This window comes from Orycteropus afer, unplaced genomic scaffold (assembly GCF_000298275.1).
Source record: "Orycteropus afer afer isolate SDZICR_OR568_19922 unplaced genomic scaffold, OryAfe1.0 scaffold00584, whole genome shotgun sequence".
Lineage (NCBI taxonomy): Eukaryota > Metazoa > Chordata > Mammalia > Tubulidentata > Orycteropodidae > Orycteropus > Orycteropus afer.
In genome coordinates, this window is record NW_006922171.1 from 86,090 (window position 1) to 105,314 (window position 19,225).

Below are 19,225 nucleotides of genomic sequence, written 5' to 3' on the forward strand. Positions count from 1 at the left end.
TCATCCATGTGCCATATATATGTGGATATATACATGAATGCATGTATACACATATACACACGTACACATACACACACATACACACACGTATGGTTTATGATTCCACTGTTTTTTGTTTAAATGTTCATTCTTAAGTCTTTTGGGAGATTATATATCAAAAACAAATATTTATGGACAAAGCAAAAGAAAATAGTTGAAGACAGCATTATGCAAATAAAGGTTATATGTATGAAATGACTGCTATTACCCCTTCCTTTTTGCCCTTCTCTTGACCAACCAGATCTAAATAATCTTTACTGGCTGCTAACTTTCTCTTGGGATATCAAGCAACTCTCTAGAATTGCAGTAATAAACGACAATTTCTTACAAAAACATGTGTAAGGTAACTACAGAATGAAGTATTCACTCATAGAAAGGAACTGCTAACACATGTAACATGGAAAATAGCTGATAAAAGTCTCTTTGGTGCCATTCAATTATGGCATCAGCAGAAACACAGAAATCCTTCCAATTATTTCAGTAAAATCTTCATTTATTCATTATTTCAGAGGCTGAGCAAATGGTTTGTGTAAACATATCCTTCAGTAACACGCACATGTTTATTTTAGCCATATGAAGGCTTCTTCTATGTTTACATAAGCCACCAGACACATACAACCCCTCACGTGGGGCTTTGCGTTTTCTTGAAAGGGGTGAAGGGGGAGAAGGAGGAATGAAACAATAAATTCAGTTTCTCTTTTGCATACAGAACTCCCTCTAATGTTTTAAAATAACTTATGTTTATATTATTCTTGGATTGTCTTTTGGCTTTCTTTCTCATTCAATTATATTACTCTTTCATATTTGATAGAACAAGCTATGTTCTGGGTATAGTTTCAAGAAAGAAAGCCAGTTAGGGAGTAACTGCTGTATGTGTTTATACCCACGTAATTCACATATGCAACAAGGCAATTTATCCATATAGGAGGACAAAACACAAACACAAAGGTACTTAGCATAAGCAGTTCATCACCTATTACCCCCCCAAGAGCTGAGCCTCTCCTGACTGAAGTTGAGTTCTTAACCAACAAGGGATTTTACTCTGGGTTAACTGCAGGATCAAACCTTTCGCTCTAACAGGAAAATTCACTTTTTCAACGTGCAAGCAACTCCTTCACACACCAACCTACAAACGGCTCACAAAATTCTTAAGTCAAAACAACAAAACACCTTCAGGGTTGCAAGTCTGTGAAAACTTTCCAAAGGACTCAGCTTTGGTTCTTAAGAGAATGTTTATACGTTATGAGGAAAGAGGGTGGAGGATGGAGGAAGGCTTCCAGCTTTGATTACACTTGCACAGTTCCCTGGGCGCTGCCATTTTCTGTCCTGTGAAAGGAGCTGCATTAGGCATGGCAACACCTCTCCAGCAGAAAAGGTGGTGACTGTGGACAGGTGACTGACCGTGTGACGAAAGTAATGGCAACAACAAGAAATGATCAAAGCAATAGAAAACAAAGCTACCCCAAAAACTCTCTTTGCTTTGTCCTTTTCTACTACAAAGTCTCCAGGTACAAAGTAAACCATGATATTTTCTTTATTCCTTTCTGACAAAGGGGAATTAGTTAATTCTCTGGTTGAATAGATCTACATTTCTCGGATATTTTCAATTTATTCAGGTAATCTCGAAGCTATTGCAGTACCTGAAGATTTTAGATATCTACTATCTGTCTTGGAAGTAACAATACTACTGACATTTAAGATTTCTTTTCTTAAAACAACTCAAAAACATTAAGAAAATGCACAGTGCACAAAATATAAATTATGGAAAAAGCCTTTGTGCCATAAACATGCTCTATTTGTGACAGCAAATATGGATTCGACTTATGTCACTTTTTGAAAACTGTAACAAAGCAAAGCAAATTGCTATTTTATTTGAGTATATTCATTCTGAACAGTATAATGCTTAGATGTGTAGAAATGGGAGAGCTTCTGCATTGGGGCAGTACTAGGCAACAACAAGAGATTCAATAAACACCAGGTGAATGTCTGAACGCAATGGTGACATTATCAATTCTGAGACTTCTGAAGTAGGATAAAAAGGGAAGAAACACACCAAAAGCTACCTTCTTATGAACGCTTGAAGCCCTGATACCATTCTACACATCAAGTATATATTAATTAGAAGATAAACATTACTGTGTTTGAGATGGGGGTGGGAAAATGGGGAATTATAAGTAAATAAATGCTTTTTTATTGGCTTGCTACTACCTGAAACTGATTATCACGCCAATTTTTCACCAATGAGATTTATACCATGAACAATATTCTCCTAAAAGGATGAGTTTAGTCATCGTACATTTCACTATGATACATTTGTTCTGTGGGGATTCAGTACCCACTCATGTTTTCCTTTTTAGCTGGATCAATTTTTGACTCAAAACTTAATAAGAACTAGCTGCACTTGTATTTTAAATCCCCACAATATAAATCCTTATTTGGCTTTTAAATATACTTCAGACGTAATACCCCATTTTAGAATAAGTAAATGTTAATCAGTTATCCACAGACTTGGAAGTTCACACAGCTACACGCACATTTACAAACCTGAAGCACACTTCATCTGCCTTTCAATTTTGTAACACTTGTACACAGGCATGGGTCACCTTCCTAAGTGATAGGTGGATCATGGGTTATAAGGAAGTTACGTAATATAATTAAATCTACTGTTATCAAATCCAATTAAGTTAATTTATAAATACTAATCAAGACTAAACAAGAGACTTTCATTGAATTTAAGACTGCCAATTAAGATTATTAATTAAGACTATTTAAATAGGACACTTTCATTAAGTTTATCTTCTTTTCATAGTATACACTGTATTTTTTCCAAATAGAGAATACCAGCTACTTGCAAACAATCAAAATATGAAAAAATGTGTAAATTTTTTTAAAGATGCATGTTATATGAAACATCCATCTTTAAAAAGAGGAAAAGTCATATTGTATTCATTTTAGGTAATGAATGAATAAAAATTCATTTAAAGTTTTAAAAATAGAATCCTACGAATTTTCTGAGTTTTTACCCAAGTAAAAGCAGACATTTAAAAAACTTAATTCTTTGAAATGTTCCTCTTCAGCAGGTTCTATCAGCAGGCATGAAAATGGGCAGCCCATTCACTGACTGTGTACTTTTAACACAGACACTTTCTGTAAAGAGAATTACAATCATAGCAGAGTTGGAAATTGTGTTGGCTCTGCTTCTGGTGATCTCCTTATAGGATTACTTCACTTTCTCCTGCAAATTTTTATCACTTATTATATATGATTATACCATTGATTTTAATTATTTGATTTGTCAATCTGAACACAATTTGTTCTTTATTAAAATAACACATAATAAACTGACATAGGACTACTTACTTTCCGAAACTAACACATGAAACAATATCAAAACTGGTTTTGAAAACGAAGTTTTGGAATAATTTTCCAAGCCAAGCACATAAAGTCAATCTTCAATCGTCAATGATCCACACCAATGCACAGAGACATTAAAATAGTTTTTAAGCCAAATTCCTACTTTAGCAAACACTCTTTATGCCTGCTGCTAATAACAGCAAAATTGATTCATTTGAAATTTGCCTTGTAGTTTTTTTCCCTCTAATAGGGGAATGATGAGTAATAAACTGGCTTACAGTGAGCAGTAGACATGAGCTGAAATGAAAAGATTCTATAATGTGAAAACCCAATATTTTATCCTCACGTAGTTGAAAATCTTCCTTAAAATTGTGATTTCATTCTTCCGGTCCTAAAACTTAAGTGTCAAATTTCCCCCCACAATATTACAAATTGTCTAAAACATCTGCCAGCACTTAGAAATCATTAATTAGCATACGCTATAGTTTCGAATTAATTTGATGTTGCATTTAAATAAGAAATAAAAGGGGGTGGGGGGACAAGAGGGATAGTATAGCCAAAACAACTAAATTTTTAACACATATTTTCTGTAAAGCTAGTTAAAAACAAACACTATAGCTCATGTAATTTTTAGGTGTAAGTGTAGGGTTGGAAATAATTAAAATGTTACCTTTGCCAAGTAATTCCCAATGTATCCTCACTGGTACTGGGGTATAAATGCCTGCCGTTTTGATTCATGGTCCAGTCACAAATCCTCAGCTGTCAATTGAAACCTAGCAGTCAGATATGGATCGAGCAGTACTACAGTTTTTAGTATTTAAATGAACACATGCAAACTAGTACTGTACATGGCATTAACCTTACTTTCCCAAGAGGCAACTTAAAAAAAAAAAAAAAAAAGCAAAAGAAAATCTATTTTGAGAAGCAATATGCCTACCAACTCTTTTTCAGAAGGAAAAAAAATAGCTATTGCAATGTGCTTCTCTTAATTAAAGCATACAGGAGAAACGAGTGCTTAGAACATAACAATTAGCCATTATTAGAGTACAAATTGAGCTGAAATTAAAGCAAACGTTAATGTTCAATAGAGATATATATTTTAGAAAGAAAATAAAAATGTTTTTTTTTAATTTCCCTATGCAACATACCAAATAATCTGCACTGAGGTAAAATAATAACTTTAAGCATGCAGTTCGCAGAACATAGAAGACATGCAGTTTAGAGAAGAAATGCCCCACCCTACAGCCATCCTTCCTAACTTGTATTTAGAAGTCTCAGGTATTGAACAGTTTTTAGGTGTTTACTAATTTTGTTTTAGAGTTGGTAAGCATTTCTACTCTAACTCTGAGTTCAGAGTAATAGCATTTTAAATACTTTATTACATCTGAATAGGGTGAGGAATGCATTGAATACAAGCTGAAACAAATTCTTCCCAGATCTCGGAATCATCAGCTCTGCCTTCAGAGATTGTTCCAGTAACTCTATCCAGTTCTGTTTGGTTAGCAGCTGCCCTACAGTGCTAGCAGATTTATTGAAAAGATATATTGCTTATTTTTATGCTTAGGAAAGTAAACTTATCTGGCTTTGGGGGGGAAAACACGCAAGGAAATCATGGTTTTTTAACCTTTAGATAGCCATGCTGTAAATTAACTGCATCTTGCATGAAGTAGCAGTTTTTAAAATGACTTATTCCCAGCAATTCACTGAGCATTGTTAGCAGCTTTTCAGTGATGAGAGTATCTAAATGATGATGATTGGAGCAAAAGTACCTTTAAACTTGGATAAGGTATTGTATTCCTTTCCATAATGTTAAAGCTTTAAAAACTGGCTATTAAGAATCTACTTTTCCTTTCAGACTTTCAAGGTTCTACTTACTATTAAATAATAGTGACTCCGGAGTTTTAGAATGATAAAGCACACTCGTTTTTCTACAGATCCATGAGACCCCAATAATACCACCTAAAATTTCTACATATGTGTTTTAATTAGACTGATATTTCTAGTAGAACTAAGTTTATCATTTAAAGAACTGAAAAAAAATCCTTTCATGTATCTAGACAGATTGGTATGTAGCTAGCTAGATAGACAGACACACAAAGACAGACAGATGAGAGAGATTCAGGTCAGGATAGATCTTATTTAAAAAAAGCCAAAAATCAGTAACTATATTAAATAGAAAATAAAAATATTTATTCTTAAAATGTATCATAATACTTGCATAAATGTTAAAATCTATACTTGATTAATTTTAAATAAAATAGATGACAATGATTATGTTAAAGAAGTATAGTTGCTGAGAGTCTAGAGTATGAGAGGTAATATGGCAAGACTTTGAAAATGTCCTCAAAATGGGTCATTTAGCCAGAAATTCAATGTGATAGTCAAGCTGAAAGTTTTTTTTTTTTACACAACAACCAGTTGAACCACTGGTCTCTTTTAAAATGCATAAAAAAGAAAAGAAAAATAAATACTATGAACACAATCAAAAAACAGTTTAAGAATCCTGATTTTCTATAAAAATTACCTTAGAGACCATTTATTAATTCTGCCTTATCAATGAAAATGCTAGTGTTGAATCAACTAAATAATTCTCAAGAAGGGAGGAGTATATTTAGGCATAACTCGTAGTTAATCCTGTTAATGATTAACTTCAGATTAGTGTCCATAGGGTTCTCAGCTTCGATTTTAGAAGTTTTCAGACACAAAATATACTGTCAGGAGGCCAGGTGAACCTAACTCTCACTCACTGCTTGGCTGTATAACCAGATAACTGCAGGAACACAATGTCTTCGTGGTAAGATGCATATATTAACTGGTTAGTTTTATACTGTTGATTTTACAGTTGCGTGGTTTGGTTGTGCTTATTTTTACCACCCTCCCAAATGTCAAGTGGGCTATCTTTGACAACATGCTGGATAGTTAGGATCAACATACTGGTGTTTTGTTTTTTTTCTTTTTTTCCACTTTTCTTGTGTAAAAGTAGTCTCAAAGAAATTAAACCTAGATTACAACTGTTTGATTTTATCTATATTTAAGATTTATGCAATAGGAATAGTTTCCCCAAAACAGAAAAATATGCTTAAATACATACAAAATGATCACTAAATACATAAAGCAATAATTTAATGGCAAGGTAATTGGCAGGGTACTAATTATTATTGAATTAATTTCCTTTCAATTGCTGAAAATATAAAATATAATTTTAATTCTAATTACATATTTAGAATGTTGACAAACATTATCAATATTTACAAAAATTCTGAAAAAAAATTTTACAAGTAATCTTCTACATGCTTGTATGTTATAACTTTGTCAAGGTTACTTGCCTGTCTATTCATGTAGCATCTTTAAATTAATAAACTTTCTGATAAAGTGAAATTTTAAAGGTGATGGTGTGAGTCAGGGAAAGAAATTAAATAATTAAAATGGAAATCACCTATTTACCAGATTTCCCTGATAGCAATTCCAAGAATAGCAATTCCTAGGAATCCCATTTGATCAAGACAGTCTTAACTCAGTGAAATTAGAAGAGAAATAATGAAATGATGAAAGGTGAGTATTACGTATATTTACAATTCTCTCAGGCAATGTTAAATATTCTTGATATTAGTACAATTCAGTATTTCTAATAGAAACTAATTGTACATTAGATAATATGTTATAGTCTTATCACCTCCATTTCTGTCCTGTAAGAGTCAAGGTTATAGACAATTCAACTGTCAGTTCTTTCTTTTAAAAAAAAAATCAATCTAAAGACCTTTATTTTAACATGATACACAAATACATGCTTTTTATTTATTAAAAAAATAATTTCCTAAGCCCAAATCTTCAATAACAGTGAAATTATTTCCCCTAATATTTTCCCATGAAAAATGGGAAATTATTTTCCCCAGTAGTAATCAAATTTAAAACACTAGGTACAGATTAATTTAGAAATTTAGTCTGTTAAAGGCATTTGTATCTGGAAGTGGGGAGCAATTCTTATTTTTGTAACATCGCCTCTTTGACAGACCTTATTGTATGCATACCTCTACTGCACACGCATACAAACATTTTAATTCTTTCATGGATATGACTCTACCAGTATAAAATTATATTCTTTCTAGTAAATTAGGGCAAAAATGATGTTAAAACAAGTATGCCTGAGATAATAAAAACAAACAAAAGGTGAAAAAGTAAGATTCTCTTCCAAAAAGCTATAGATAAAGGGGAATGCTTGAAGTAGTCCAAACAGGTAACAAATGACAGAACCCTAGTTGCACAACAGTTAAGGGCTTGGCTGCTACCAAAAGATTGTTGGTTTGAACTCACCCAGTGGCTTCATAGGAGAAAGACCTGGTGATCTGTTCCTATAAAAATTGTTGTTGTTGTTATGTGCCCTCAAGTCGGACCTGACTCATAGCTACCCCTCCTTGGGTTTCTGAGCAGTATCATTACAGAAGTAAATTGCCCAACCTTCCTTCCAAGAAGTGGCTGCTGGGTTTGAACCACCTTCTGGTTAGCAGTCAAGTGCCTTAGGCACTACGCTACCAGAGCTCTTCCTATAAAGATTACAACCTAGTAATCTCATGGAAGTAGTTCTACTCTGTCACATGGGGTCAGTGTGATTTGGAATCACGTCCACAGCACCTAAGAACGACAGCTTCTACTACAGATGTTCTTAAGGTGGGATTCCGTAAAGTCTCTGGAGTGAGAACTGTGTTCTAAACTGAAATCAAATGAGCTTACTTCCGAAAAACAAAGATGGGGACCATCTGGCTTCCCTCAAAAATACGCATAGGGGAAACACCTAAAATCTAGACACTTCATATTTGGATCATTATCTTTTCCTACCCTACACTCAAATAGTCATGAAAATGGCTGATACCCCTAAAGAATCAATATTGTTTATAACTTCTGAGTAAGAACTTGTTTGTGCAAATGATGGCTCTCCAGTTTTCTTAACAGGGACTTTTGTTAAACGCATAGCAATTAGCTTGGGGAACAAAAGAGGGAAGGTAAGCAAAATGCGTCCTACTTTGTTTGACTCAGCAAACAGACTTATGTACTGACAGTCCCTCATGATGACAATAGATCTCAATTGTTCCAATAAACCATTAACTGTAAACAGAGTAAATAACATAGGCAAAGTTACCTTTTTTCACTTTTTTTTTTTTTTTTTTTTAAAAAGCATACAGTGATCCTCAGGGGAGTACCTTGAAAGGTGTGTTTTATGTTTTCTTGGGTTTCTTCTTTTCTCCACTCTGCCTCAAGGAATTAGATTTTGGGGGGCAGAAGGGGCTCAGGGTGAAGGAGACTTAAAAAGATTAATACTCCAATATTCATACTTTGTTCTTAATTCTTAGATTAGTAGAATATTATTACTATTATTGGCTGCCATGGAACAAATAAAATGGTCTCTGAATCAGGGATATGTAACCTTACTGCACTAGCAATATGCTCAGAATGAAACTGTGTTAAAAGTGTGCCTTTAAAATAAGCAAAAAGAAAGAGAAGAAGTTCAAGACTGTCCCATTACCTTAAAGTTACTTCTAATGTCAGTTTTGAAACCCATGCTTCCTGGTATTTAATTAGCACTGAATTAAGAGAAATGGGTATGCATAGTCCATGAACTAAATCCTACCTACAGCCATTGAGTCGATTCCGACTCATAGTGACCCCCATTGGGTTTCCAAGGCTGTAAATCTTTACAGAAATAGATTGCTTCATCTTTCTCCCATGGAGCAGCTGGAGGGTTTGAACCATTAACCTTCTGGTTAGCAGCTAAATGTCTTGTGCACTATGACACCAGAGCTCCTTATGAACTAAACCACCATTTAAAAAAAAAAAAAAAAAAAACTAGTTGTCATGGAGTCAATTCTGACTCATGGCAACTTCACTATGTGTCAGAGTAGAATGGTGCTCCATAGATTTCAATGGCTGATTTTCTGGAAGTAGATCACCAAATTTTTCTTCCAACGTGCCTCTGGATTGACTTGAACCTCCAGCCTTACAGTTAGCCACCAAATGCCTTAACCATATGCACCACTCAAGGACTTCTTATTGACTATTAATCATATGTTAATTATTAGAAAATGAAACTTTTACTAGGAGACTACTTTAACTTGTAATTTTCAAAGTCTCAATGGAACTTGGAGGTCATAAAGTTCAACTTCATCATTTTACTTTTTAAGATGAGAACAAAAGAGAGCAAGATTTAAGGACTTCTCCAAGATTAGACATGCTCTGTTCGCGGCAGCGCTAAAATGCAAAACTCCTTACTCCTAATCCCTGGTTCTCACCTACTATACCAAATTTACCTGCCATTGTTCCTTTCCTACCTTGTCCTTCAATTGCAGCCCAACAATATTGAAGGATAAAGTATCTGCAAAGATAACTTTCAGAATGTTCTCTACCTCGTGGATTTAACTTAGATTAAGTTAATATTTTCAGAAAGGAAGATCAATATTCCCTTGTGATTTTGTTGACTAAAATGTAAGAATACATAAGACATAATTTTACTTTTACATTAATTGGAATAATTTATCTAATATGATCCTTTGCTAACCAGTAAAAATAAGGGAATAAATGAATGAATGATAAAAGACAGATTATGGAAGGCATTTTTTTAAAGAACTAGACAAAAAGCTAAACATTTGCATAGCCACTGAAACTTCCTTTAAATGGGTTTCCTTTCCAGCTTGCATATGTGAAGAGTGACCTCTTATCCATTTACATACCTACCCAGAAGTCATGTGATAGGGTTTTGCGTCAAGCTGTCAATTATGATAACAGACACAATAAGAACAGCTCAAGTGTTGATAGCCTGTTTCCTGACTTCATTGAAAAGCTTTGTTGATAGTCCACTTGTGTCCTTTCAATTGCTTGCCTCTAATAAAAGACTACCTTTCCAGTGATTTTAATGTACCAGATTTGGCTCTGTCATTTTCCAGGACAAATATTATAAAGGGATTTCAAATAATACCTTAGTTAAAAAAAAAATACTATAGAGAGAATTCCTTAAAAACATTTTTTGTAATAGAAATTTTCAGTGTAATGAAAACTGCTTTCCAATTCTACTTTTAAAATTCTATGAAGGAAAGTGTTCAAAATATTTCTATATAAGGCAGCCCAGTAATTGATATTCAAATTGTACCATTATATAGTCATGCAAGAGATGTAACATGCTGAAGCTCAAGCACCATAAAACCCATGCAGTTGTGATAGATAATGCAAGACCTGAATTGATCAGGCACTCATTCATCAGCTCAAATAGTAGGTGAAATATATAATCAGTAGATTGATTGTAACTTTAAGATTATGAAAATAATTTCCTATATCTTCTAAACCCAGTTCATCATTTGACTTTGTTGTTGTCTCACTTAGTAACTGTCCATTTATTCCATCTAAAATCTCAAATTTATACCAAAAGTTAACATGTACTTCAGTAGTTATTCTGAATAATAATCTTTTATTTCTATTTAACAAGAAGCTTCTTTGCTGTACATTGTTGTTTCCAACTTGCAATAATTTTTTTTAATGTTTGTATTAATGTATAACAGTAAGGACTTATGTTTTCATTATGATCCTACACTCAAATACAAGCAAATCAACCGGGAGCTAGATCTTTTAATACTGATGAATTTTCTATGATAGCAAAGAAAGAAGGACTAGAATTAGGAAATTAATTATGAGGTTGACTAAATAAGAAACCAGTGTCAATTCAAGTAAGGTGTCTCATACTTATACTACAATTGTTAGACAGGATTATGTGAAATTTTGTATTTTCTAAGCAAACCTCTGCTAACTAATTTGTATTTTCTCAAGGAGACAAAGCTTGGAAATGTCATTGCCTATTACAATGCATATGCACAGTGTGCTCAGGAATATAGGGAGGGAGGGAAACGCTGCATTTTACTAAACTTCTATGAGGTAAATTGGAGTTTTTGTTTTTTTTTCCTGAAAAAGTTCCAAACCATAAAGAGACATTACTCAACAGACTAAAAGAATTCAGTTTGTCAAAGCAATACCCCGAAGTTCTTTAAGCCACCGTACCATCTTCCAGTAGAAAAGTTAAAGAAGAATGAAGCTCAAGTTGAAAGTCTGGATTTTAAGATTTCACCCATGCCAAAAGCGAATGCATCAACTCAGCCATAATTCCAAAGAGAGTCTAGTTCCAGACCTTGAGCAGCACTCAAGACTGTGTCAAAAGTTAAAGGAAAATTTTAAAGTTCTGATTAGCTGGCATGAACCAATTATTATTATAACTAATTAGAAAGGATTCTTCTTAATGGAAAATGAACAGTGGGTGTACGTTCATCGTTTCAAGTATTTTCCATGATTATATGATTTAATTTGTAAGATTCAAATATATATCATATTTATAATTATGGGTGAAATTCTAGTGTCAGAAAAAATTAGGATTTGAATGCAATTAGCAACCAGTACTAATTAGCAATAACTATTATGAAAAGGAGCACAAAGTTGTATAATTATTAGTAACAACTGCATGTGTACCAAGTGGATGGGTATAAAATCATATACTTTTACTACTCATATTTGCCAATATGAACATATCACTCTAACAGGAGATAGGGTTCAATTTAATATTTTAATATTTTCTACCTAAATTTAACAATGCCAGTATCTTTGTGGGAGCCCCTGTAGTGTAGAGCCTAAGGCACTTGACTACTAACCAGAAGGCTGGCAGTTCAAACCCACCAGCCACTCCTGGGAAGGAAGGTTGGGCAATCTACTTCTGTAGTGACACTGCCTCGGAGATCCAAGGAGGGGTCACACTATGAGTCAAGTCCAACTCGACGGCACATAACAACAACAATATCCTTGTGAGTTAGAAATGACCATATTGAAAGTTCTGTATGTGTCATTTTGTGGGTAGATTATTTATAAGAGAGTCAAAATTATTCAACAATTTTAAATTTATTGTTAACTTTAATTTGTGTAGGCTATATTAAAGTTCCTTTCTCGGGAAAAAATAGCACTTAACAATGAACATCAATACTTTTCATAACCTAAACGGATAAATCTTTATAAAGCAGTTGCCAACGAAGTGAAGAATGTACCTGGTGACAATATTTATTCTCAAGGGGTCATGTATTATACAGGCGATGGAGAATGTTTAAAAGGACCTCTCTCAGACTAAAACCATTGCCTTTCTAATTTTGAATTTCTCCTAGCTAATATAAAATGATTGATTGCCTTTATTTCATGTACCCCTTGATTTTTCTTTTCATTCATCATTGAGTGCTTTAAACAAAATGCATTTAGAACCCTCCACTAGAAAAGTGGTCTCTTTTAAATCTTTGTGAAGTAATGAAAGAACACAGTAAATCAATCTCATTTCTGCTGTAGGAAAGGATAACCTTTACTCCACTGAAGTCATTTTAAACTATTTCTGTTCCAACTTTCCTGAACAGTAAACATAAAATTTCATTTCTATAATACTTCTAAAATTTGAAAGAAGAAAAGTAATTGGCTTTTCATTGGAGCCTTAGTTTATTAACATACATGTAGAGTATGATATGCACATACATTTACTTTCTGCATGCCTCTAAGCTGTCACTATATGAATTAGGCATATTGGGCTTCTTTGATTCAAAAAGTAGCACTGCCTTTCATTAACAGAGGACATATTATCATCTGCATGGTACTTAAAAGTGAGCATTACTTTCTTGGCTATGAAGCTCATAGTTTTTTCTGCCAAGGATCAATATACATCCTATCTACCAACCACAGTTGACTGAACAAAATATATTTACATTGTAAGTGGTCTTCACTTGGCATTGCTAACTTAAATTTAACAAGTCATGGTCTTTGATGAAAAAACTCATTTTTTCCAATCAAAATTTGCTCATAACTATACCTATACTAAGATTCACATGTGTATGATGCTAGTTTAGTTTTCCTGATTTATCTTTAGATATGTGAAAGAGGAACAATTTTTAAGGAAATGAGCTGTTGTTTTGTGATGATAATTAAATGAGGCTCCAAAGCTGGATTAGAGAGAGGGGAGGGAAAGATCACTGAAAAATACATGGAATTGGTTATAATATTCTATATGTGTTTGGAGCTAAAGGTTTAAATACTGGAGGTACATTTTTATGAATTGAAAAGTAACTGGAAATTAGAGCTATACCATAAAGAATAATGCAAATCCCATGAGAAAAATATTTCTCAAAATATGTGGAATGATTTTGAAAAGAACAAGTAAACCTATAAACCCTATATATGCTTAAGAAAACAACACAATGAACACACATTTGTCAAAAAGAACCATATTATAGTAATTATAACACATTTCATATTATAGCAATTTTAGAGGTGAAAAAAAGCAACAGTCCAGAGAATTATGTTGAAAAGCCAATGGATGGCAAAACCACTAATTATTATTTGGTATTTTCATAACTGTGTGCAGATGTTTTCAGTTAGTTCTCACTCTTTTGTTTTGTTTTCTCTTGCTTTTTAAAAATCTGGCAAAACATCAAGTGTCTTGAGTAAGCTATCATCTTTATGATTTTTCTCTGAACTCTGCATGTGGTGACCTTTAATATATGCAGTCTGCCACCTTGGCCTGCAACTGGGAAAGATGTGAGAATTCCACAGAGAAGCACAGTTATGTGGTCACAATAAACACAGCTATGAGGACAAGTCTAGAACTAAAGAAGCAGGCATGACTACCTGCACAGGCTTTCTCTATATTTAAAAGTCATGGATTCCTGTGTATACAGCTTAGAAGTGAAGAGCAAGTTAGTAATGCCAGCTCTTTCTTCACTGTAGTGCATTCTTCCCTATGTAATATTTTGCACACAGTTAATTTCAAAGTACTCTGCTATCAAAACTTGGGAGCACCAAACATACGCATCATCAAATATTTTTAAATTCTCAAGCCTTTAGATCCTGGAGCTAGAATCATGAGATTTTTGTATTGGTATGGCCCATGTTTTTGATGGTGGCTAATCTGTTTATAAACCACCATTAATCTGGGCTATATATTTTCACAGTTTGTGTAAACACTTCATTTGCACTAAATTTACAGCATTAATGAGATGTGAAATTCAAAATGCTACTTGAAACATAAATGATGTAAGAAAGTAGAACCCCCAAAGAAGTGTTTCATCACATCTGAAATCAGTATACTGATTTAATTTAAACCTATCAAAATAGGAATGATGTGTCGCCTGAGATTTTGGCTTCATAACTCATCTTCTTGGACTAAATCACAAAAATGATGGGTAAAACATCTGGAAAGTATGAAATAGCTCCAAAACACAAAATGTGTATTGCTTCTACTCTAACTGGCTTTTAACTCAGTCTTCAACTTTTGTCTTTGAAAGCTATAAGCTAGTAAGTTCTCAATAGTCAAGAAGACTGAGAAAAGTACTCTTTGGCTATGAGAGTTCATGGATGTTATCAATACAGGCGACAGAGATGGAGATGCTCATGAGCCAATTTGAGACACCCTCTCCAGAGAGGCAAGAAACAAAGGATAAATGAGAAAGTATTTTGGAAAATGAAATGATTAGCTTCTGTCTCATAAGCCCCATGAACCCCATTCTGAGTCCAGAGCTGAGAGGCAGCATGGAGAAAAGCACCGATGCCAAAGCATGGCTACACCATTACACCTTGGTGAAACTTGCCCACCTGTTGCTGATGTAGGAAGGATGGGTCTCTTGGGCTTAGTCCCACATATCGATTGGCTTGAGATGTGCCTGAGGCTGTGTAGGCTGATTAAGGAAGAACAAAAACAAAGATAAAAATTGTGAACTATAGAATGAACACCCTGTCCATGTATAAGAAACCCAGAGAAGTGGGATTTGCAACCAAAAAAAAGAAAAAAGAGTCTCCATTTCTCTTCTCTTTTGTCTGAGCGAATACCAAGAAATGGTAGTTGACTTCCAATCAACTAGCTTACCCCCTCCCCCAAAAAAAGAATCTATGCATATCCCATCCTTTTGTGTGGGCCTATCACATTTATGTATTCTCGAGTCCTACAGAATGACCAAGGACTGATTAAATAGATCCTTTCTCTAGGTGTACCTTTTAAATAGAAATTTGTTGTTTAATAATGGAATAGTCAGTGATGGTCTGTGATTCTGAATGTAATAGCAGACTGGAAGTCTGTCAGGAAAAAGTGAAAGCTTTTTAATAATGGGATTTAAACAGATGTGCTTGATGATGTGGGATGAAAAAATGTTTCACTTAAGAGAAAAGAAAATCTAGCATGACTAACACGAAGCATGAGCCCATTTTTGTTGTATTATGCAGCATGAAATAGCTCAGTATTTTATTTAACGTAAAAACGACCTGAAGTTTGATAGCGACATTTTATAAAACTAGAAAATTCATGTCGTTTTTTCTGTAAGCATAAGAAATCAATTTCTTGTGACTGGCCCAGAATGGGATTGATGGCACTTTTAAACTACTTTGCCACCAGGTAGTAAATACCTATGGTGAATGCTAACAGAATGTTTAAATTGCTAAGGTCTCACCTTGCAAGTATTTTTTGGTACAGAGTGAATTTTTCACACACACACAAAATTCTCTCTATTGCTAAAGATTTTCCTTTCTTTATAAAAAGAATGTATCTAACGACCTATTTCTTTCCAGCACTGAGCAATTCCATTGTTCCGTGATGGAATAAGCAGAAGAAATACTTTTTAACCATATATTTACATTTATAGTTTGGATAAAGTTCAAAATGTTTTGTTTAAAACTATTAGATTAATAAGGATTCCAGACATCAATTTTAAATTGACTTCTTAAGAAAATCAATATATTAGTTCTGCCACATGCATTTGAAGGATTGGAGAATTTGATCCACTGAGATTTATTTAGACTAATTTCTTAAAAAAGCATTGAAGATGCTCACAATTCATCTTTTAAGTACTCCTTAATAAAATATTCATACAAGAATTAGCTGTAAGCAGGTGGTGGCCCCTACTAGATCTCCAGGCTTCTGGAAACCAATAAGGAGCATGGGCACCAGAGAAGCATCACCCATAAAGAGTGGGCATGGAGTTTGTGCAACTCTTCATTTTCAATCATGAGAAAGAGGTTGCCTTTACTGACTTTCAATGACCAGTTTCTCATTATCAGGGGTGCCTGGAGAAATAGAGCTACAAGTTAATCTGTTTATAGAAAAAAACTACTCATTAGATTTAATTTACTTAGGAGTGAAAAATGGAAAGATACAGTCATCTTTATATAAGCAAGATATTCCTTTTGAATATTTTGCAATCTTAATAGATTTGATCTCTTTCTGATCAACCTGTAAATATAAATCAATTCATTAACAGGCTGAAATGAGCCGTGATCATTTGGATCTGATCTCATCTATTGTTACTACAAGAGTAAGCACCAGAAGTTTCTAAAACTAAGTTTTAATAATTTACTCTATGATAGTCTTGTACTTCTTTCTTCAATGTGTTGTATATGTGTGTGTGTGTGTTTAATCTTTGTTTTCCAATTGCTTTTATTTAAAATGTTGACTTTGTTTGACCAAAGATTAAATGACATCACTTTTAAAACCTGGATCCATTGTTTTAGTAACTGTGATGTATATAGCTAATCTTTAGAACAAAAGCAATTTTAGTCTTCTTGACTGGGTCTCATCCATCTGTGCATTCTGGGAAGCAGTTACTACTATAGAACCCTCTAGTAACAAACAGGTTACTAAGTAGCAATGATTATTCACAGGTACTAGAGGTACTGTCTTGTCGCTATGAGTCAGATCTGACTCGACAGCAGTGAGTAAGTAGTACAAGCCTATATGAACTTACTAGTCTGTGGAACTTCATGAATTTTAAGAAAAAAAAAAAAAATGTTGAATTCACCATACACTCAAAGCACCGCCCATTTTTTTGTGGGGAGGATGGTAATGAGGTTCCTCCCTAGTCTTTCAGAAGCTACAAATATAGAGGATCTTTGCAATGGCTGGGTAAGGATGAGCCAGTGGTGTCTCTGAGTGACTCTGAAATTTCACATAGGAATTTCTAGAGCATGAGGCTTTTCTTGCTCTAGGAGGGAAAACAGAAGGCCTGGATTTCAAAGATATGTACAACTGATGGGAAACATGTTCATTCCTCCTGGGTAGGGTCCTTTACCAACCTGAACACATCACAGATTCAGTTCTAAGAAGCTAGTAGTTTGGGTGAAGCCAATTGAAAATTAATTCTTTGTATACTTCTGTATGTTCTATATGAAGAAGCGAAGGGATGGCTTGGCTCAGGCTTACATGTATTATGCAAGTGCACTGGCTAAATCTCTGACATTTAAAATGTCATGGCCATGCTAAAAAACATAGTATCTAATGTACCATGATAGGAAAAATAACCAAAAAGTTTAAAAAAAAAAAAATTGCAGATAATGAAAGCGCAGGTAGCTTACATGTGCCTGATACTCAGCTTTGAAATGCTCCTGCCTGCACCCAACATTGTGTGACTGTTTCTAACAATGACATAACTTACAGTAATGTAAACATGCAATTATCTCACAGAGGCACTGATTCAGTCTGTCTTGTGGAGGGACTTGATTTCTATAGGAATGCTCAAATAAGTAACAATTATCTAATCTCTCTTTGGGTGATATAAAAACCTTATACACTACATTATGTTATTCAGTGCAATTTAGATGTATACCTTGAACAAGCAGGCATGCTTGATTATTTTATAATACCTGTTTACTCAAATAAGTAAGCTTCTCTCTTTTCAAATATGATGCACTGATTGAAATTTGACAAGAGAGAGCATGTGATAGCCAGGCCACAGACATGCCTGCCAGTTCCACATAAATGAGAAATCTCCATCTTGTTGGGTAGCTGGAAAAGTTGGCGTGTTTTCCACCTTGGATCAGATATCCAATGGTGCCTCCGATGGACATTTCTCATTTCCTACAGAAATACTTACTGGTTGCTGTAGGTGAAGCTGCCTCACCTTCAGTGGATGTAGTGATGGGTTTAGTATCTGTCATGGTCAGGGTCACAGGTCGCACTGCACTGGGATGGGGAGAGGGTGCCAAGACAGGAGTGAAATGGCCAGGCACTTTCCCTACTACTTGACCACTGCTGTTAGGCTACAAAACAAAAACAGAATGCCAGGTGAAGCAATCCAAAAGGCAGTCATCTTGTCCAACAACTCTGCTCCACATACTCTGCCATGTAGACCCTGCACTCTGTGCATGATCACTGCACAGGCCTCTCTCAAGTCTGAGTCAGAGTGGCCAGTCAATGGTTAGTTGTAATCAGAATCAACAGGCGTTTAAAAGGTTTTCATCTTTAAAGCACTTTGTAGAGGTTTATTTGTCTTTACTACATTCCCTGAGAATCAGACACACCTGGTCCTTTTAGTTTAGTAGGCTAGAAAACCCAAGTGAAGATTTAAATGCTTAGCCCAAGTCTAAAATGGAAGCCTTCACTGAGCTAGCTAGAATGAGAACCCAGTGCTGCCTTATCTTTGCTCTTTATTGTCTACAATGAGTCCGTTGTGGCTTCTGCAATGATTCTACCCAAATGATAATATTACTCACAGAAGATAACACAAGATTATCCGGGAGATTAAAAACATCAAATACTGTAATTCCCACCATTCATCCTTAAGGCCCATTCCTCTGGATTCAAAAACGTTAGCACTCTCTCACACACAAAGATACTCAGACACACACATCAGGCAATTTAGAGTCTAGGATCTCCATTTTACTTTTGGTGATTTACACATACAAGCAGAGAGAAAGAGATCTAAAGCCTCTAAAACTTCAGATCCATACAATGATATAAAATGCTAAACTTGGATTGCCCTTAGACCTACAAGTAAAATACTTTGGAAGTAAATTAAAATGT

General features: G+C 34.5%; 1 protein-coding gene across 1 annotated transcript in view; it reads right to left on the reverse strand.

Moving 5' to 3' along the window:
- The window catches only part of NFIB (nuclear factor I B), a 619,654-nt gene that overhangs the window by 12,623 nt on the left and 587,806 nt on the right, over window positions 1-19,225 (reverse strand). Inside the window, exons 9-11 of the mRNA XM_042783020.1 lie at window positions 18,324-18,462; window positions 15,034-15,116; window positions 4,064-4,152 (exon numbers count right to left, since the gene is read on the reverse strand). Of these exons, the coding sequence (XP_042638954.1) occupies window positions 4,064-4,152; window positions 15,034-15,116; window positions 18,324-18,462 (311 nt within the window). The remainder of the gene's footprint in view (window positions 1-4,063; window positions 4,153-15,033; window positions 15,117-18,323; window positions 18,463-19,225) is intronic.